At 41.5% G+C, this 22,712-nt stretch overlaps 1 protein-coding gene across 1 annotated transcript; it reads right to left on the minus strand.

Annotated features, from left to right (window-relative positions):
• Positions 1–4,042: 4,042 nt before the first annotated feature.
• HTR1B (5-hydroxytryptamine receptor 1B) lies at positions 4,043–9,844 on the minus strand. The gene has a single exon (XM_061427257.1). The coding sequence runs from the start codon at positions 8,213–8,215 to the stop codon at positions 7,004–7,006; it is 1,212 nt and encodes a 403-aa protein (XP_061283241.1). The 5' UTR covers positions 8,216–9,844; the 3' UTR covers positions 4,043–7,003.
• Between the last annotated feature and the right edge of the window lie 12,868 nt (positions 9,845–22,712).

Here is a 22,712-nt window from a genome sequence, read left to right on the forward strand (position 1 = left end):
GTGTGTGTGTGTGTGCACACATATATATATCCATCTTTAGGAAACAGTAGATACTCTGTCACTAAGCTCTTGAACTCAAAGTGTGGTCCATTGATGAGCATCACTGGTGTTTCCTGACCACTTGTTGGAAATGCATCATCTCAGGCTGCTCCATAGACCTGCTGAATCAGAATCTGCATTTTAACCAAGTCCCCACGTAATTCATATGAGCATTAAATTTCAAGAAGCACAATTGTGAAAGGCCAAATCTACTTGACTTTCCATATTATTCAGGGTCCCCCTTCACACCCAAAGATCCTGTGTGTGCAAACACGGCTCTAAGAGCTGTGTATACATATCCTCAGTGGATCTCACCCTGGTCACATGTTAGAATTACCCAGAGAAAATGTTTTAAATAAAACTATCAGGCCTTACTCCAGATAACATAATTTAATTAGTCTGAGACAGGATCTGAACAAAGTTCTTTTTAAAGCTCTCCTGATAAATGAAATATGGAGCAAAGGGTGAAAACAATTGCATTATCCCATTCAACTTTTACCTGCAAACATAAAGGTGTGTAAGATTACATTTATAGAGGAACTTGCTCATGGTCGCCAAAAATGCATTTAAACTCGTTTTTCTGATTTCAAACACTTGCTCTTGCATTTTAAATCAACCAAGTGTTAGGGGCTTCAGGCCAACCAGTTCTAAACTCCCCGTGTGTGATTATCCCAACATGCTATACTCTGTGAGAAAGCCTCTGAGAAAAAGGAGAAAAGACAGTGGACTCCAGGACCTTAAAGCTGGGCAAGATTGGGTTAAAAACAAGTGCTTCTCCACGAAAGTAGACCAGCCTAGTGTTGAACTCATTGAGAATATTCAATGAGCCAAGAATGGGCTGGCAAGTCACAGGGCGAGCTGTGAATCCATACTCACTTTCCCAAACTGGATTAGCACATGAGGAGACTCAAGAGACACGGGTTCGATCCTTGGGTCAGGAAGATCCCTTGGTAGAGGAAATGACAACCCAGTCCAGTACTCTTGCCTGAAGAATCCCATGGACAGAAGAGCCTGGCAGGCTACAGTCCATAGGGTTGCAAAGAGTCAGACACGACTGAGAGTAAGCACAAGCGTGTAAGTGTTACAAGAGACAATCAGGTGTGTTGACAAAAGTACCCTGGGCACCGCCTCCAGACCAAGTAACCTACCCTTTGGGGGCTGTTTTATCACTGTAGCCCATCACCACATTTGTGAGCAAGAGATCTCCTGAAATTTCAATCGGTTATCCCAACGTGAGATGACCAGTCGGAGGCTAATGTGTGGAATGTTCCCACAGCGTCTGGAGGATGTGAGTCATGCCTTTGTGCATCATTTAAACAAGCCATGTGTAGATTCTTTTAAGCATTTGCCATAAATGGCTCCCTATATCGCCATCTGTTCACTTTAGGTACAAGAAATATTATAAGATCATTCTTGTTAAATAGATTTCCAGTTTGCTGTTTGGAAAGAGTTTCTGTTTCTGTTTTTTCCTTCCTCCTATCTTTGGAAATATGTGCAAATTAAGAAGAAATGGACATTTTCTTTCACACACTCTACTAGGAATAGTGTTAAGACTATCTCTCTGTCAGCTGGCCCAATTCTAGGGACTAGGTCTCTCTCAGGGAGCACTGGAAATCCTAGTTTAATCCTAAGATGTGAATGTTGACTTTGAAAGTCTTATTTAACTGACGGATGTGTGAAATCACACACAGAAAACTCCCCACTGGGGACAGTGAAAATGTAGAGAGTAACAGTTAAGGAAAATGGCAATGCTATAACCTCACTGGCTTTCTCATTATATATGATCAGTTTTCTGACACGGAAATTTATTTTGTGATACATAAGATTGTACTCACATTTATATATGCCTGTTTTTAAAGTAAATGCCAAAATTACACAGACTTGAAAGTCTGCCTCCTGGAAAAAACTGACATATATAAATATACCTTATTTCTGTGCAAAAAAAAAAAAAAAAAAGCAATATTCTCTTTAAATGGTAAATGGTAGTGTTCTACCTTTGAACTATGGATCTATTAACTTCAAGCCAATGACATTTTGAAAGGAAAAAAGAAAACTATGATGTGAAAAATCATGACAAAAGGTAAGTTTAAGTAAGTAAGTAGCCCTATTTTGTATGTAAATTCTTTATATTCTAATCTCTGACTTCACTCGATGGCACAATAATCAAAGGTCACAACGTTTTAAAATACTAATTTTGTAGCATTTTTTTTAGGACAAGTGAAGAATAAGAAAATAAGTTTGTAAATATGAAGAAAACCTTTAGTTTTATTATAAGGATCTTCTGCCTGAATTTGCAGCTCTGAAAAAGCTTCTATTTTAAAATAAATGATAAACCCCACCTTCCGTGGTTCATGGATCTCCATGTTCTCGAAGCCTAGGAAGGCTGATACCTTCTGCAGTGTCCAGGAAGAGGGAGTCCGATTGTGAGTACTGAGCACCTGCGGCCTCCGCACAACTCAGAGGCGCTCTGCCCCCTGGTGGACGGTTCAAGCACAGGTTTTTGAGAAAAGATTTGGAGCCATCATTTCTCACATCCTTTTCCTACCAGGCTCTTCTCACCTGAAAACTCAAGTAGATGCCCCACGTTGAAAGCTTTTTTTTTTTTTTCTCATTCATTTAGTCCAAAAATTTCCTTTGGTTATAATATAAAAACCCAGGAATGCCCAATCAGTCCATCACAGCTAAGATAAGAACCGTATGAGATCAACCCTTTATCATTGGTTATCACGGCTTTGCACAGGTAAGAAAAAAGCAGAGAAGTGGAAAATGAGACGCTGAGAGAAGACATGAATGTGGTGAGGGCCTTTGGATACTAGAAAACAATTGGAAATCTCTAGACAAGAAAGAGGAAAGAGGGTTTAAAAATCAATGAGAGGATGCTACAGGAAATGAAATATTTTGCAATTTCCTCTTGGCCAGGAGAGCCACCACAAACCATCTCTCCTGCTCTCTTTTGGCCTCTTGGCTGCGCGTTGCCAGCCCAGAGCATAAGCGTGAAAAGTTTCAAGCCTCAGTTGCTTCTAGTTTAGCCATGTTTCTTCCATTTGGGCTAGCTTGATTTTCTTCAGTCCAACCTCTCTCAAAAAGCCTTCAAGTTTTTCTCTGCTGCAGGTGTCCTGCATCCACAAAAAGGGCAATGACAAAATAACTGCTGGAGAGGAAGTACCATCTGCTGAGCGATAAAAAGTGTCAGGGATCTTGATAAATGCTCTATGTGTATAGGCTCTAAGCCTTTGCAACAAATCGCAAGTAGGCTGCATTTGAGGAGAACCACACAGCAATAACATGCTCTATTTGCAACTCGAACCTGGAGCTTTCTGATTCCAAAAGCTTTATTTTCTACCTGTAAGGCAATGGCACCCCACTCCAGTACTCTTGCCTGGAAAATCCCATGGACGGAGGAGCCTGGTAGGCTGCAGTCCATGGGGTCGCTGAGTCGGACACGACTGAGCGACTTCACTTTGACTTTTCACTTTCATGCATTGGAGGAGGAAATGGCAACCCACTCCAGTGTTCTTGCCTGGAGAATCCCAGGGATGGGGGAGCCTGGTGGGCTGCCGTCTGTGGGGTTGCACAGAGTCGGACACGACTGAAGTGACTTAGCAGCACTCTGATGCTTGGTCTCCTCCTCTTAGGTCTCTGCCTGCCCCCGCCCCAAGCCTGCTTCTAATTCAGCTTCTCCTTTTCTGTTTTCTGTATTTGAAGTACCATGTACTGCCTTGGAATCTCATTCTCTAGCCTGAAGTCTAAACATTCCTTCTAAGAATGCTGATTTGGAAAATTCCTGGGATCACAGAATTGACTAAACTCTTTGCAGACTGTGTCTAATTCCTTTTAAATTCTTCCTACAGGTATACACTAAATCCTACATATTGTGGCCATACTTGCCAGTCCACCACAGTATCATTAGTCATCAATTAGTCTCTCTTGAAGGCTCAAGCTCCTAAATGCAACACAGAATCCAATGAAGCAATCTTTCCATAATTATAGAATTACTCCCCAATGCATTGTAGAACACAAAAGGACTTTTATTTCATTATTTTCCTAAATTTCACTTTCAATTACACATTTTTGAAAGGTGGAAACGGCAATTTGCAGTCACAGTAACTCCATCAAATGCACATAATCTGAGCTTTTGCTGCTTGAGTAAATTATAGTCCACTCAGTGTTTCCTATATTGTTCTGTAGGAAATTTCTTGAAGTCAATAACCATTCATTCATAGGTACAGTGTCCATTTTTTAAAAGGAAACTCTAAAATTCCTAGAAACACAAGACAATATTGGCATTTAGGGATGAGTATACATTCATATATTTTTGTGAAAATTTGTGCAATTCAACAATATGGAAAATGTTATTTGCTACCACAGCCAATGAAAATATATTTTCATTTCTATGTAAGTTAGATATTTCCATCTCCCATATAAGGTTCTGCAAAAAGTCGTATGTTTAGTTTATGAAACAATCTATGCTATAGGCAGCAGTAACTGAAAAGAAGCTTAACAGTCTTAACTACATACCCCTGGGATGAATAATACACTTTGCATAACCATGTGCAATGCTGGATGAGGAGTCTAGATTTCTTATAACTACAAGGGTTTGCAAGCTTCTACTTCATACAGTATGCCCCCAATCCAGTTGATTCAGCAAAGGAGTCAAGCAAAAATTTAGGTAGGTCATCTATAAATGGAAAACAACCCGTTTGACTAAATTGACCACATTTTGTTAATATGAGGACAAAATCATTGCAGATGCCCTATAAAGAAATCATTTGTAAGTGGCTATTGGTTTCAATTAATTTTGCTCTCTCAGGCTCCTAGAAGTTGGCTTAATTGCTTCTTAGGCCCAAGAAAATGCCTAACCAAAAGACCAACAGTACATAAAAATAAATTATGTGCTCTATGCACAGTCCTCTCGGTAGTAAGCTAGATCTCTCCATAGGAGAAATGTCACACAAAACAAACAAGAGACGTTGGGGATACAGCAAAAATATACGATTATCTAACGCCTACAATTTTCTCTTATTCCAGTGACAGGTGTCAGTGTTGACCAAAATTTTCTTTTGTACTTAGTTTACATGTAAACCTTTGAATAGGATATTTTCAAGAGTCTTTATGCCAGAGTAAAGGTCTGCACAGCAGGGAAGCAGTGTACTTCAGCTCAATACATCTATTGTCTGACAGTCTGGACTGGGAAGCTTCAAGCAGGGAGTGAATCCATTTTACAAAGACAACTTGCTTCTGCAGACAAAAGGTATCAACTGCAGAAAGCTCTCTAAAGAACAAAGTGTGAATCTTCTTTGGCATAATGAATGTTCCACAGAGACGTTCATTTTCCATGCAGGTAGTCCTTTGGGGCTACTCCATTTTATTTAGAGCATGCATTTTTCATCTTTTAGTGTGTAACTTGCCCTGTACTAGGGAGTCCTCAGAGTGAATTTGAGATAACAACTAAGTATTTTTGAGATTTGAAACAGAGATAAATTTAAAGCACTATTGATATTATATCCATAGAAGTATCAGGTCAATGACAAATTTCCAAGATTCAAAAGCTTGTTAGTTTCTGGGTTCCCGGGAAGTCTGAGGGTTGGTTCCATGAGTCACAAGGAACCGGGTTCAATTTTAGCTTCTCTAAGCTTTTTGAAAACCCTTACTTGTCTTTCTAATAATTTTGTTCCTACTCAGACTTCAATAGCAAGGGAAAAGAAACAGGTTTTTATCTTTAACATAGGTTTTAGGAGTTTTACTATTTTGAAGACTTTTGGAGAAAGGAGCTAGTTCTCTTGGTTACTTTTCATGTTAGCACACAAAGGAATTACAGATGGGAAGGAGAGTGCAAATGACTAGCAGAAAAAAGTCTCATGCATTTAAGATTTTTTTACAAGTCAAAATATACATCCTCCTGTTGCCACCCATTCCTTAATTGTATAAGAACTATTCCTATCTCATCTCACTCAATTCCATGGCTCACTCGATTGGGATTAAAAATACTTACCTTGCAAATTATATCATACTCATCAGTTTCATCAGTGGCATTAATAAGAAATATAGCAGCAGCTTGCGCTGAGTCACCCATTATATCCCCCATTTCTGGGGATTTAAATGTGTAAAATGACAAGTACATGAAATTAGGAGGAAAAAGAAAGCAATCTGAAGACTTTGGCACTAGCACACATAACATTTTGTCTGAGTTGTTAGTGTGGTTTGACAATCACTACATACAAATTAAAAAATTATAAATCTGCAGAAAACAAACAATCCATAGGTGTTGGTTTTCCATTTAATACTCCCCATCTCCCATTTTCACCCACCCATCCCATATAGTTTCATTTATAATAAAAATAGAGATCTTAACATCAGAATTTTGCTGTTAACTCTTCAAGGTTTCTCTGTGCTATCCAAGTCACACCGGAATCCGCAAGTTTCTCCAACCAAGTTTAAATAAACAAAAACTGAATGAAGATTGTGGGATGCCAAAGTAACTGTTAAAGGAAGCTGTAACACAGAGTTCTCCCCAAAAGACAGGGTGTTGGTGTCTAGTTCAAGTACTGTCAGGCTGTATGTAGCTCTGTCTCAGACAGGCTCCAGACAAGAACTACAAGTACCTCTAGTTCTAGAGGGCCTCATCCATGGTATCAAAGCAGTGCAGGGCTCCCTTTTCCATCGTTGGTTTTCTAAAAGTTGCAGCCCCCTTGCAATGTGCTGCTGAAGGGTCAGTGCTGAAACGGGTTTGCAAGGAGGAAGTGAGCCTTTTCCTCAGCCAGGCAGCTCTGTTCTTAGTTTGAACAATTCTCCTTTAGAGCTCTCTTAGGGCTGTCCTGGTTTTCTCAGGATCCACAGCCCTTGCTCACAAGAGACAGCCTCGTTCAGACCCAGTAACAGTGAAAGAAGAGTCGACCTACCTGTGGAACCAGACACAGCATGGTCCCCTGAAGGGCGCTTAGGCGACCCCATTGTAATTAACAAGTCAGTTCGTGCACTTGAAGCCTATCAGTTTATGGAAAGCTTGTTTGAAGTCCTCGTTGGACATGGTGTAGATGATAGGGTTGATGAGGGAGTTGAGATAGCCCAGCCACGTGAAGAAATCAAAAATGGCCTGGTGGAACCAGCAGGATGTGCAGATCGGGATGGCCAGGGAGATGATGAAGAAGGGCAGCCAACACACGATGAACGCGCCCAAAATGATCCCCAGGGTCTTGGTGGCTTTGCGCTCCCTAGCGGCCATGAGTTTCTTCTTCTCCAGCAGGGCGTCGGAGACGCGCACTTTGACTTGGTTCACGTACACAGGAGACCCGGATTCGCTGGGTACCTCCGGAGCCCGTGAGTTAATCGAGGTGACCGAAGACGTGGACCCGGGGGAGTCGGTAATCAGCTGGGCTCGGGTCAGACGCTTGCCGGTTCTGTTGGGCGTCTGTTTCAAAATCCGGGAGCGGGCTTCCACGTAGATGCGGCCATAGAGGGCGATGAGGAGCAGGGTGGGGAAGTAGAAAGCGCCCACCGTGGAGTAGACGGTGTACAGGACGTGGTCGGTGTTCACCACGCAGTTAGACATCGCCTCAGCTTTGGCCTGCCGCCAGAAAAAGGGCGGCAGCGAGATGCAGATGGAGAAGACCCACACCAGCGCGATCATAACCGCGGCCCTCTTAGGAGTCCTTTTCGCCGAGTACTCCACGGCATCCGTGATGGCCCAGTAGCGGTCCAGGGCAATGACACAGAGGTGCAGGATGGAGGCTGTGCAACAGGTGATGTCCGACGACAGCCATAAGTCACAGACCACCTGGCCCAGCGTCCAGCGGCCCGTGACCGTGTACATGGTGCTGATGGGCATCACCAGGATGGACACGAGCAGGTCGGTGACCGCCAAGGAGGCGATCAGGTAGTTGGCCGGGGTATGCAGCTTCCGCGTCCGGTACACAGTGGCAATCACAAAGGCGTTGGAGAGCGTGGTGGCCAAGGTGAAGAGCGCCAGCAGCAGGACCACGACTACTTTCCAGGGCAGGGCGATGAAGTCCTGGTAAATGTACTCCTCGGCGGCGCTGCAGTTGTGGGAGGGACCAGCCGAAAGGTTGGCTTGAGAAAGCCCAGTCTGGGAACTCGCGGACGGTGGCTGGGGACACTGAGCGGCCACTGCCTCCATGTCTCTCCTCGCCCGTGGCCCCGGAGCGCAGCTCTGGGGCATGGAGCGCACGAAGATGAGGATGAGAGGACCGCGGAGGAGACTGCAGTCTCGTCCACCCCGGGAGATTGTCCTTTCCGTGGAGGGTTCCTTAATTACGCCTCCACCCAGGTTCTCAGATCAAGCGAGAGGTCAAGGGCGAGGTTGGCTGGCTGGCCCATTCCCCGCACCTCTAGTGCGCGCAGCGCTGCCGCCGCGTCTCCGGCCGCTCCCCGCTAAGCCCCGTCTCAGCCTCGGGCTGCCAAGGACTGGTCCAAAGAGCCACACTCCCCTCCGGCTCCCACCCGGGCGTCTAGAAAGTGGAAAGCTTGGTTTGGTTTGGGGAGGGAACATTGGCAAGGTGGGATCTCTTACCCCAACTGTTCGGGGCTGAGCGTCTCCTAACCCGGGCGCTCCAGATTCTGCAGACTCGACCCGCAGGAGTTTGCTGGCTGTCGAGACCAGAGCTTGCAGGCCAGCGAGGAGTCCGGGTCTTGCATTCCCGCCCTCCTCCCCAGGCTGGGGCAGTTTCCTGCGGCGGCCGCAGCTGCCCGAGCTGGGTGGAGTGAAATCTGGGCACCGCGTGGAGCCGCGCCTCGCGCCGGAGCTCTGCCCTCCCTTCTTTTTTCACGCGCTGGCCGCTCCTGCGAGCTGCCCCGCGGAGACGGGGGGGTCGCCAGACGAGGGACTCGGGGGCTCGGGCTGTGGCTGCTCGAACCGCGCGACTGGCGCGCCACCTCGGTCCCCCGGGCACCGCGCGGAGCCTGGCAGCCGGGCGCACGGGTCTGGGGAGCCTGGAGCCCAGGGCTCACGGGGAAGGGGCAGGTGTCTGGGGGGAGATCGAGGGACGCGCGGACGCCAGTCCAGGAGGAGCTTGTGAGTGGCGGAGCGGATAGGCTCCTTTTATAGAGTCCAGGTCCGGTCCGCCAAAGCCGCGCAACTCGTGCAGCTCGGCGAGTGCCGACGCCCGCGCCCCATCACCTTCCCTTTTTCTCTCTCCCTCGCTCCTATCCTCCGCCCGGTTCCCTCCCCGCCAAGGAAGCTCCCGCCGGGTCCTACCGCCTTCTTCTCCACTTTCCACCCCCTGGCTCCTCTCCCAATCCGAACCACCCCCCTGACACCGCAGTTCTGGCTGGAATGGGGGTGAGAGCACCCTGTGCTTGCCTCTCTCTTCTTCCCAACTTGCTGCCGGCCCCTCGGGTTAGACCCGCACCCTCAGCCGCGGGCACGCGCACCGCCTTACTAGGCTCTAATCAGATCCCTTATGAGACTCCCACCTACCGCAGCAACCCCCCCGACCCCACCAGGGCCGGCCTAGAGCAGGTAGAGCCAACCCCAGGCTCTGACCTCTCCGCTCTGGAATTTTATCCATCCTCGCGGGCCACACCCAAGTTAGAAGGAGGCGCCAGTAATATCGCCTTAGAAGGAAATGGCCCATCCTGCATTTTATACTTCGGGATTCAGGTCAGAAACCCTCGGTACAATGCAAACTAATTTTTCATATCTGATTGTAGGAATCTGTGCTTTCAGGGTAACCCCACCCCTTCAACTGTGAGTCAACAGGAAAGCAGAAAGGCGGGAAGGAAGGGAAAAAAAAAAAAAAACACTTCAAAAATGTAGAAGTATCACAAACAGAAGCATACTGTGAAATTAAACAGACCACTCAACCTTCCCACTCCAGCCGCGCGGCTGTTGGGTGCCTCTGGAAAACAGTTTGCAGTGCCTCGAAAGGAGGTCATCAGAATTCGAGCGAGGGAAAAAGAAAAAACAGAAAAAAACAGGCTCTGGGACCAAGACCACCAGCACTATCCCTACGTCTCCTTGAATTTCAACAAATACATCGGAGTATCAGCCACGTGTGGCGCCAAGAACTACTAGTACCTAGATCCCATGATCCCGGAGCAGGTGCTTGGTATACTGTTCCTCCTCCAGCCCTCACAGAAACCCAGGTAGAGTAGAAGTACAAGTCCGAGAACATTCAAAGAAAAGCACCAGGAAAGGGCCACCGTATTTTCAGCCGTGGGAGCTGAGTTCTCGTGAGCTATTGCGAGTTCCAAGCGCCTAGCTCCGTGTTTGGCAGTTAGAGTGCATTCAATAAAAGTGATCTTATCATTGAACTTCTCGGGATAAATTTTAGCGTATTTTAAAGAGAATTCTTCAATTTGGAGCCGAACATTATCTGGCCCATCCGTTCGGCTTAGTAGAGTCACTGAGATCCTTTGAAAGAACTTTTTTTTTTTTTTTTGCCCAAGGTGATACAACACTAAGTTCCGTTGATTCACGCGTCTCTAAGAAAACAACCAGCAGGCAAAAAAAAAAAAAAAAAAAAAATCGAGTCCCTGTTCTGTGCTGGGAATTCTTCTAGACATCTGGGGTATAAAGGCCAGTGGGGCAGACCCAGACCCAGTTTTCAAACAGTTTACATTCTAGAAGAGGCAGACAGGCAGTAATAACATAAATAGTGTTATTAACATACTTTCATGTAGCGTTGTTATGCGGAAAATGGAACACATGCATGTATTGAGAGCGAGGATACTTCTTTAGATGGAAACTCTCCAAAGTCATCCTCTGGCTGCAGCCTAGGCTGCAGCAGCCAAGCTGGGCATAAAGGCACAACCTTCTCTTTCCTTTCTCCTGCTCTCTAGCACCCAGCACTGCTCGGGTAAATTTAAGCTTCATTTGCACCGCATTGCAAGGGGTCTTGCCCATCCTTCCATCCCATCCACCCATGTCCGGCCCCTACCGAGTTAAATATTTTGCAAACTGCAACGCTCTCTTAGAAACCGCAGCAAAGGAAAGAGAAGCAGGCAAGCCTAAACCACTAGGTGGGGGCGTTGGTCAGGATGGAGCAAAAGTGTGTGTGTGTGTGTGTGTGTGTGTGTGTATGTGTGTGTGATGAGGCGGGGAATTGGGGGCGGGAGTATGGATACGTATTAGGGGAGCGGGCTAAGTTTAGAGAGAACTGCTTGAAGGGATTCAAGGAGGAGAAAGAAGTCAAAGAGGAATGTTAGAGGCTTGCAAGCAGTCTTTCCTTTTGCAACTTAATTGCTCTTCCTCGGGCTTGGCTTTGGCGAAGTGGGGGACCTGTGGCTTTCTCCAGCCACGCTTTCGCAATTTCGCGAGTCCCGGACCCTGAATGCAATCTGCCAGCACTGGGCGGAGTTTGTTTTTTTCCCTGTTTGGTTAAGAATTGAGTGAACACACCCAGCCATCACATAGATGGTATTTTGGCAGAGTTTAGTGCAGGACTATGTTTCATAACAGGGCTCCCTCATTTCACCCACCCGTTTTTTGCGCTTACAAACATATAATACATAGATATTTGCACATGGGTGCATGTTTGTGAAACATGCCAGAGGCCAGGATCTTTAAAAATCGCTTACGTGGGTCGCCCCTGCAGAGGAAGGTTCCCTGGCGGCCCCTCAGTCCCCAGCCGCTCTGGGCAACGTCTCTTCAAGTTTGAGGGAAATGCAGCCGACACAGCTGGAGCGACAAGGAGGGAATCGCGTTGGGGTACAAAGAGCGCAGCAAAGGTTAGTTAGGGGGAATGGACCTTCTGTTTGGCCACCCGGCACTAAAACTGCAAATCAGCGTGCTCCCCTCATCAACTCCACGCAGGTGACTTTTCGGCAGAAGCTGGGGAGGTGGAGGATAATGCTGGAACCACGGCGACGTCCGTGATCAGACACGAAGCCAGCCTGATACTGCAGACGTGAGCTGCGGAGAGACCAGAGAAACGCCCTTCCGAGAGATCTCGCCTATGCTACTGCGAAACGCCAGGCTCCTTCCTCCAGAGTGGCGGCGTAGCGCTAACGAGACCGAACGCGGGGAAGAGAAGCCCGCCCCACCTCCACACCCGCCGTAGAACTTGCAGCGCAGCAACTCTGGTTTGGCTGGAAGCCAGCCAGCTCGAGGGTCTGTGCGTTTCCAGCATCCCTAGACTCCTTCCGGCATTTCCCAGAAAAAGACTTTAGCTCCAGGGCGCAGGAGCAAAGAACTTGTATATTTACCTTTGCTTTGCAGAGGGGGGAAGCCGAAATTCTCAAGCTCTCCTTGCTTTGCTCCGTTTGAAAACTCCACAAGCAGTCCCTAACCACAAAACGTGGGAACCTGGCAAACCACTTCTTGCAAATCTTGCTTCCTGTCTGTGGCCACTGTTTTTTTTGTTTGTTTGTTTGCCTGGTTTTGATTTTTGGGGGTGGGGGGGTGGAAGGGGTTGCTGTTGTTGTTGTTTCTGCTTCCACTCAGGAAATGGGCAGCAGGAGACCAGGAGCTTTGTACAACCCATTTCTAGGTTCCTCTTGTATTTCATCGAGTAACTAACTATTCCTTAAGGAGAATACCTGTAGCAATCAAAGTACAAGTCTCCCTTATGTCTTACTTGAAACTATGGAAATGTTCTGATAAATGAACACACACACACATACAGATGTATACACACAATTTTTGCAGCCAGACCTTTTGAGGCTCCATATTATTGACACAACATTGGGATTTTGATTTGGTTTTTGTGTCATGGTCCTTATATGTTGGGTGCTCAGTAAGGGATTTTTAAGACAAAGAATAAACTGAGTGCTTTATTCTAGAAGTGCCAGGCTGGCATAAATTAATCCCTGAGAATTAGTACCTTGGTATGTGTTTGCATATGAATATAAATATTGTATAAGTTATACATATATTTAAAGAAGAATGTAGACAAAAATCAGAGTATGTATATATAACTTGTTTGTGTGGTAGTTGCTTGGTTGTGTCTGACTCTTTGTGACCCCATGGACTGTGGCCTGCCAGGCTCATTTATCCATGAAATTCTCCAGGCAAGAATATCGGAGGGGATTGCCATTCCCTTCTCCAGAGAATCTTCCTGACCGAGTGATAGACATGTTCTAATTCCTGTGTCTCTAGTAACGACTACTTTGCTAGTTCCAACAGATACCCACAACAGGTAGATTACTGCTAGTTCAAACTAGTAGAAGAGCCAGTTCCCAACTTAGTTCTCAATCAGGTATTACATGGCTGAAGAGCTAGATCTTATAAGAAAATGTCCAACGCAAAGCTTAAAGTTATATAAGCATGGTTGCTTGCGGGAAAGGAGAGCTGATTTTTTTTTTTTCTCTTCTTTTTTTTTTGGACAAAGAATAGGTTTTAGCAATGATAAGAAATCTTTGGATACAAGAACAATGCCAGTGAATTCACTAAATTTAGGAACAACTTGCCACCACCAGTGGGCTGTTCTGTTCAGGATGAAGTCTCTCCTAAAAAGTGAAATCAGAGATTTAACAGTGAAGCTGTCCACTGGCTTAAGGAAAGAAGCAATAGAAATTGCCTTTTGCCTTATATTCAGACTAGGAAATATTGCATCACTCTGTGATTCACTCTAGATTTGGAAAAAAAAAAAAAAAAAAAACAAGCTATTTTACTACTTCTTCACCTGTACTTAACAAATAACAGCTTTATACTTTATTGAGGACTATGTACCATCTAAACCTTATACTACATGGTTCACATGCATTCTCTCATTTAATTCTTATAACAGCGCTAGGAGCTGACATTTTCATCCTCATTTTCTGCCCAAGGAAGCTGAACTTGGAGAATTTAAGGAACTCTGCCAGTGCCAGACAGCTGCTGGTAGAACTAGTCTCTCTTCATTTCAAGGTCCACCTCTTTGCCGATTGTCTAGACCAAGTCAGCCAGGCTACTCAGCTCTGATGGCCCTTTTGACCATCTTGCCTGTGGCTTTAGCTCATCCCACCTCTGAAGTGACATCAAAGTTCATGGCTACTTAAATCTCCAAATATTGGTTAGGAAGCTACATATTTTTTTCTGGGGGTGGTGATGGTGATGATAAAAATCAGGTAAAGGACTGTACACCATAGTTCTATTGAGCCAGCTGATCATCAATTCCTTAGTAGCACTAATAGGTGATCACATACTACACATTTTGAAGTCCACAACCCAAACACTTTAACATCTTTTCTGGTCCCATTTAGTTACCTTCAGGATTCATTCTGCACCCTCCCCCCCCACCCCGCCCCATCTCATGTGCCTATTTTTCTCTCTTCTTCATTCTTCTTCCTGTCTCCTAATCCTTATCACTTCTTCCAAAGCCTGACACACATATGCACTAAATAAAAAACACAATAAGTTTAAATTTGCTTGGAAGAAATGTTAAATAAAGTTCTCCATTTATAATAATGTCAATGTAAATATCAGAAAAATAACCTTAAAAATTGAATTGCTTTTATTTTTCTCCTGTCCGTTGAATGCAATAGTCTTTTTTGTTTTCCACCAGTGGGTCAAGGACTTAAAAAAACAGAGGCCTTTTCCTTGAGAGAAAATTATTCAGATAAAAGTTCTTTAAAAGAGATCTTTTCAACTAGAAATCAGCAGTTTGGCAAGTTCATCTAATAAGAACTTGCCCAAATCAGGAATGTAAACAAAATGAATCTAGATTTCGAAGGACTAAAAATTCTGCCTTTTATCCATGGAAGAGCTCCTCCCATGAGGAGGATCTTCTTTATTTTATTTTTATTTTTAAATTTTTTTGGAGTATGGTTGATTTACAATGTTGTGTTAGTTTCTGCTATACAGCAAAGCGAATTAGTTACACATACACATATATCCACTCTTTTTTAGATTCTTTTCCCACCTGGGCCATTACAAAGTTTTGAGAGGAGTTCCCTGTGCTATACTTTAGGTCTTTACTAGTTAACTATTTTATATATAGTGGTGTGTATATATCAATCCCAATCTTCCACTATATCCCTCCTTCCACCCCTTTCCCCCTGATAACCATAAGTGTGTTATCTATATCAAATCTTATTTCTTCTTGCTTTACATACACTTCAAACATGTTTAGCTATGTGAGTTCCAAGGACCCTGAATATTAGAAGCATCACATTAGAAAAGGATGAGAAATTATGTCTGGTAAGCATATTGAAAGCATTATGATGTCACAGCTATTATCATTATTGCAAAATAGGAGATCATAGGGTAAACTTTAAAAAATAGAAGCTTAAAATAATGACAATAAAAACATAATTTGTGTTAACATTTAATAGTATGAAATATAGTATTAATTCAGGCACTTCCTACAAGTGATGTAAAACCAATTTAATCGCAACTAAATCAAAACAGAGAACTTATTTCAAGGAGAGCTGGGCCCTCAAAAATCAAGAGAGGAATTGAGCCACCAGCCCCCTTGGACCAGGAAGGAACACAGCCAATCCTTAGGAACAATCCACACACCAGACACCATCAGGACTCTCCTTTATCTGTTGGTTCTTGTCTGTGTTGACTTTTTTCATCTGTTTCACTATAGACAGACTTTCTCCACAATGTTGAAAACACAATCACTAGTACTTTCTGAAGACTACATTTTATAGCTTCAATCGTCTTATAGAAACTAATTTGAATTCCTTCCAAGTTCAGAAATACTGAGAAATGGATTCTGCTACTGAACAAAATGTATACCATGATAGGTTAACATTCTGAATGTAACACCTGGAAAGACTGAAATGTGGTGGAGGCAAGAAGAATTAGACAAACTAGAATCTCAGGGAAGAAAATGTATTGCCTAGAGCTATCGATGATTGCTGTTATATTTCCTTGAGGCATCTGTGGTTCTGGACACGGGCAGTAGTTTAGACTTGGTACAGGAAGAAGTATTCTACTGAGAAAGAGAAGTAAAGCTTTAGATAGTCACTGGGGCCAGTATGACAGCCTTGAGTCTAGAAGTGCCCCCAAATGTATGGCCAGTCTTCTTTGTGGACCTTGGCTATGTGTTGCAATAAAACAGGAAACCAAGGAGGTGAGTAGGAAAATTCTAACAGGCAATTTGAAATCCACCCATTTGGTGTGCTTAGAAGAAAAACTCTCTTGAGGGAGAAGAAGGCCTACAATATACATAGATTGAGGTTTCAGAAGAGACAGAGACTTTCCAGGCTCTCAAGCAGAAGGCCAGGGTGGCAAGGCTCAGGGAACAGGACACATCATAGATGGACTAAGTCTAGTTACAAATTGGCATGGACTCAGTTCGATGTCTGACTGGTCAGTGGAGTCAGTTCTCCATGCATTCTGCCTAACCTAGGAAAGAATGAATGCTCTCCGGGAAAAATCATATCATCTGAAGCCTCTAGAATCCATTTATTTAAAATATCTGATTACAATATTAAAATGATATATGCACAGTGATAATAAAAACGTGACCAGGAATAGTAAGTAGAAAATCAAAACAGTAGAAGTAAATCCATCCACAATCCAGATATTAGAGTTAGCAGGAAAGGACTTTAAAATAACTGTCATGAGAGGGTGTGTAAGAAAGAACCCCCCCCCCACCACATTGTTGGTGGGGACTGTAAATCTGTGCAGCCACTATGAAAAACAGTATGGAGGGTCTTCAGAAAATGAAAAATGGAATTAACATATGACCCAGCAATTCCACTCCTGGGCATATATCCAGAGAAAACTATACATAATTCAAAAATAAACATGCACTCCAATATTCATTGCAGCAACTATTTACAATGACCACAACCTAAAAGGCCATCAATAGATGAATGGATACAGAAGATGTGGTACAAATGCATAATGGAATACTACACAGTTATAAAAAAGAATGAAACACGCCATTTTGCAGCAACATCAATGGACCTAGAGATTTTCATACTAAGTGAAGAAAGTCAGGAAAAGACAAATATCTTACGATATCACTTACATGTGGAATCTAAACCATGATACAAAACAGATATATCTACAAAACATAGAGAACAGATTTGTGGTTACCAAGGGGAAAGGAGGATGGGGGAAGGGATGGATTGGAAGTTTGGGATTAGCATATGCTAACTACTATATTTACCTAGAATGGATACAGCAAGGTCCTGCTATATAGCTTGGGAAACTATATTTAATATTCGGTGATAAACCATAGTGGAAAAGACTATGAAAAAGAATATATAACTGAATCAATTCGCTATAGAGCAGAAATTAATGCAACATTGTCAATTAAGTAAACTTTGATAAAATAAATTAAAAATGTGCTATAGAGTTAGGAGACAAAGAAGACATGTCATGTAATTTCTCAGTTTTGGTAAATGTTCCCTGATTGTTAGGTGTTAACATAAGGGGAAACTGGGAGAGGGAATGTAGGAATTAAATGTAATATTTTTGTAACTCTTCTATAATTCTGAAATTGTTTCCAAAAAATGTTTAATTTTTTACCTATGAGAGGACTGAAGGATTTAGGATGATGGATCAGGGTAGCTATGAGACATCTTAATGAATATGTTTTGTGTAATTATGATCTTTGAGCCATGTGGAAGTATGAGTCATTAAGAAATAAATTTAATATTTTAAAATAAGTGCAAAAAAGAGGGAGGATTTTTTAATGAATTTTATTTAGCTACTCTTTAGATTTTGTCTGAAAATGTATGTATTAGGCTGTGCATGTAATGCACTATTAGAAGGAAGAGATGATAGATAGAATGATAGATAATGAATAAAATAAAATAAAAGGAATTATGTAGGATTTAGTGCAGAAAACATTCAGTCCTTAGGATAGCATATTCTAATTTAACAACAAAATGAAGTTTCCATTGCTACTGCTTATGTAGCACAAAAGTACATCACCAGCTTTGCCAGCAATAATTTAGAGATAATGTGAGTGTTTTGCTTTAATGACTCCTAGTCAATGTGCAATGAATGAATCTGTGTTGCCTTTCCCTACTTCCCCTCTGTGGACCTCAGATGGCCTTTGCCAGCAGAAAGAAAATGGAGATAGAGCAGGTTTTATGGCAGCCTCTCCTCAAATACACTCTGAGTACACAAAGTAATGAACAGAAAAAAAAAATTGATAGAGGAGCATAATGATAAAAAAAAAAAGTTCCTTTTTTTTTGCTAAAATTATAATTTTCCACGTTTACCTGAGAACCCACAGAGTTTGGATCTGCAGATTTGCAATTATTTAAATGTACAAAATGATTAAATATTTTCTTTTATTTGCATGTGCCATTGCATGCTAATTGCACTCTACTGTGAAACTAAAGGTCAGATTTTTAAATTTGACCATATTTGCTAGTGAGGTTTTGCTGTTGACAGATGGTAATGTGACTGTGTGCCTAGTATCTCTTCTATGATAACGCGCAGCTACTCTATGGCCATGCAGGCAATGATGTTTTTACATTATATTTTTCATTATTATTCTGCATATCTCAATTTACATAAATTTAAAATCAATTTGGCTACAAAAAAATGAACTAGGACACATTTTAATTTTTAATGCAATTACTGAATTTGCTTAAGGGAAAAAAAAAAACGTATTCATAAGAATGGCTAACTCATATTTTCTTAAATGCCAGATACCTTATATCCATGATTTGCTTCAAGGATTTGCCAGTGGCCAAATCTCACTCTGCTCTCCTCATCAAGTTTAAGGACAAAGCTGTGTTCTATCAGCTCTTCATACAAGTTCTCCAGATTCCTCCATGGATTCATAAAGGCTGATTTCTAACACAAGGGTAATGGAAACAGCTAAACACTTTTTTTGGTTAGTACTTCCTTCACAGTAAAGATTATTTGATTGAATCAGCCCCTCCAAAATGTTCTTTTTCTCAAACTTGAATGGGAAATTCTAGATTAAAGTGATGATTTCTCTTATTGGAAGATTTTACTTTGCTATCAAATTTGTGTTCCATACTTAATTTGCTACTCTTATCAGATTATATGTTCATCATGTCTTGGTCTCTTTGTTTCCCTATGGAAGGACATACTTTTTTTCCTGGATGGTTTTGCAAGGTGTTTTCATTATTGTTGTCATATTGCCTTTGTGTGCAAATGTGTGCATTAAAATTTTTGTTTCACTGAACAAGGACTTAAAGATTACAAATGCCTAAGTGCCTTAAATCCCTTTTGCAAACTTCTTTTCAAAGGAATATTTCATTAACTTTAAATTAATTTCAAGTTATTGAGTTTACAACAGAATGCCTGGATGAATTTTCATTTTGTTTTAAATATCTGTGGGAGAACAAGACGCTATTATTTTATTATTTTTTATCTAGTTTAATGCTTAATAGAGCATTCCATTATTTTATGCACGACTAAAAAAAAAAGTTGCCACTGATTAAATTCACAATCCTTTCTCATTAATTAGAATGCCCCATTGAAAGAGCTTTTCAGACATATGAAAATTTAGATTTTTAATTATTTATCACTTCTTTGCATACATAAAAAACAATTAATTGGTTAAGGCATATTCATAATTTATTTAGGTTGAGAATCTCAGTCTTCTGGGTCATTTTCAACATAGTCATCAATTTTCATGTTTTCTCACATCATCATCTGTGTCACCCTGAGAATGGGTACGACAACATTTTTGTGAGTATATCCCACTGTGATTTCTGCTATTTTTCTACAATGGAATATTCTGTAGCTTTTTCTCAGATTTGTAAGAAAATGTAATGAGTGACAACCACATCACAACCTCCACCAGTAATTATACAATACAGCCCATTTCAGAGATGTTCAAATATGGAAGAAAATGTTCATCTTAGACTCGATCAAATACAGTGAATTCAAAATGTTTAACAGCTTGCATGACTATACAGGTCTTCAGATTATCAGCTTTACCTGCATATTCATTATAATTGGTGTTTATATAGTCCATTTTGTGTGAGAAAATCAAAATACTTCAGTAATAGTAACAGTGCATATTCTAATCATATATATTTAAAACCTATAACTGATATAATCTCAGAAGTTTGATATCATCTCAGATGTCCATCTCAGAAGTTTGACAGATTAAAAATGTCATTGTTAACCTGCCACAAGAGCCAGAATAAATATTACAGATTAAGAGAATTTAGATCTCATTTGTGAATTAATTTTTTGTGTCTAATTCTGCTAATCTGACTTATGAGAATTGGGAAATAACAAACTGAAGACAATTTTAATAACTATAATACAAGAAAAAAAACTGTTGCTCTAAACACTCAAACTCCTACTGTACATCACAGGGAACTCTGCTCAATGTTATGTGGCAGCCTGAATGGGAGGAGATTTGGGGGAGAATGGATACATATATATGTATAGCTGAGTCCCTTTGCTGTGCACCTGAACCCATCACAACATTTTTAATTGGCGATAGTCCAATATAAAATAAAAAGTTTAAAAACTAATAAAATAGCACATAGAAAGTTTTTTAACCAGAAAAAGAAGAAAATTTAAGGGCTGCTAGATACATCCAAAATGATGTAGTAGGGCATGAAACTAAGATCAATGGGAGGAACAATTTAATAGGAAGTCAGAGTTCCAACAAGCTTTTGAATGAGACAAGAATGCAAAGAAGTCTTAAAATATCAGTATTCAAGTCCATTCTAGAATTAGTTTTAAAAAAGAAGCAATGTTACAATGTATTGAATCAGTCATCAGTTCAGTTCAGTCTCTCAGTCGTGTCCGACTCTTTGTGACCCCATGAACTACAGCATACCAGGCCTCCCTGTCCATCACCAACTCCCGGGGCTTGCTCAAACGTATGTCCATAGAGTCAGTGATGGTATCCAACCATCTCATCCTCTGTCATCACCTTCTTCTCCTGCCTTCAGTCTTCACCAGCATCAGGACCATTTCCAAGGAGTCAGTTCTTCACATCAGGTGGCCAAAGTATTGGAGCTTCAGCCTCAACATCAGTCCTTCCAATGAATATTCAGGGTTGATTTCCTTTAGGATTGACTGGTTGGATCTCCTCACAGTCCAAGGGACTCTCAAGAGTCTTCCCGAACAGCACAGTTCAAAAGCATCAATTCTTTGGTACTCAGCTTTCTTCATGGTCCAACTCAAGTCCATACATGACTACTGGAAAAACAATAACTTTGACTAGATGGACTTTGTCAGCAAAGTAATGCCTCTGGTTTTTAATATGCTGCCTAGGTTGGTCATTGCTTTTCTTCCAAGGAGCAAGTGCCTTTTATTCATGGCTGCAGTCACCATCTGCAGTGATTTTAGAGCCCAAGAAAATAAAGTCTCTCATGGTTTCCATTGTTTTCCCATCTATTTGCCATGAAGTGATGGGAATGGATGTCCTGATCTTCATTTTTTGAATGTTGAGTTTTAAGCCAACTTTTTCACTCTCTTTCACTTTCATTAAGAGGCTCTTTAGTTCCTCTTCACTTTCTGCCATAAGGTGGTGTCATCTGCATATCTGAGGTTATTGATATTTTTCCCCTAATCTTGATTCCAGCTTGTGCTTTATCCAGTCTGGAATTTCACATGATGTACTCTACATATAAGTTAAATAAGCAAGGTGACAATATACAGCTTGACCTATTCCTTTCCCAATTTAGATCTAGTCCATTGTTCCATGTCCGATTCTATCTGTTGCTTCTTGACCTGCATACAGATTTCTCAGGAGGCAGGCAAGGTGGTCTGTTATTCCCATCTCTTGAATTTTCCACAGTTTGTTGTGATCCACACAGTCAAAAGCTTTAGCATAGTCAATGAAGTAGAAGTAGATATTTTTCTGGAATTCTCTTGCTTTTTCTATGATCCAATGGATGTGGTCAATTTGATCTCTGGTTCCTCTGCCTTTTCTAAGTCCAGCTTGAATCACAAGGGAGGGAAAAGAAAGAGATAAAGATAATAGACATCTATGAGGATTCTGGAGGAAGAAACCAGAAGACATGCAATAGTCAATGATATAGATGAAGAAAACTTGACTGCACTGAAGGAAATGTTTACTTATTGAATAGCTTATTTATTATGTGCAGTTCTGAGCCAAATAATAAGAAAAGATGTACATATAAATACAGTCCATTACGTTCATTTACTTGCTTGTTTTGTTTCAAGATATATATATATTTAAATCATGAAATAATTGATGCAGAAAATAATAAAAAAAAGATTACCTTCAACAAGAGGAGCACAAATAAATGTTTGTTTTATCTCTGTCTGGTGATGAAGTACTGTCTGCAGAATTTTGACAGAATAAAGTTAACACAAACGGATTTCTATATCCAGGCGAAATGCTTTTCAATATTGCTATATAAAGGGAACACAGTCTTAGATATGGAAGAAATTATACACTTTAAGAAAATCAAAGCTATATTTATCTGAAAAGTTTGGAAGGATATGTACCAAAATGTGATCCCTTGTTATTCTTTGGGTTAAAGAGATTCCAATGATTGTCACTTTCTTATTCTCATTTGAATTGTTGTTTTCATTTGAAATTAAGTATGAATTTCTATTCTTTTAGATAATTAAAATTTTTATATTTTTAGAATATATCATTAAGCACCTTATAGAAATGCAGTAATAGTATTGCTATACAATCCTAATCCTTGCAATTTATTTAATATTATGTAATATGCATATTATGAAAGTGAAAGAGGAGAGTGAAAAATCTGGCTTAAAGCTCAACATTCAGAAAACTAAGATCATGACATCTGGTCTCATCATTTCATGGCAAATAGATGGGAAAAGAATGGAAACAGTGACAGACTTTATTTTGGGGGCTCCAAAATCACTGCAGATGGTG

The sequence above is a fragment of the Bos javanicus genome, chromosome 9, assembly GCF_032452875.1.
Source record: "Bos javanicus breed banteng chromosome 9, ARS-OSU_banteng_1.0, whole genome shotgun sequence".
In the NCBI taxonomy this organism is placed as follows: Eukaryota; Metazoa; Chordata; class Mammalia; order Artiodactyla; family Bovidae; genus Bos; species Bos javanicus.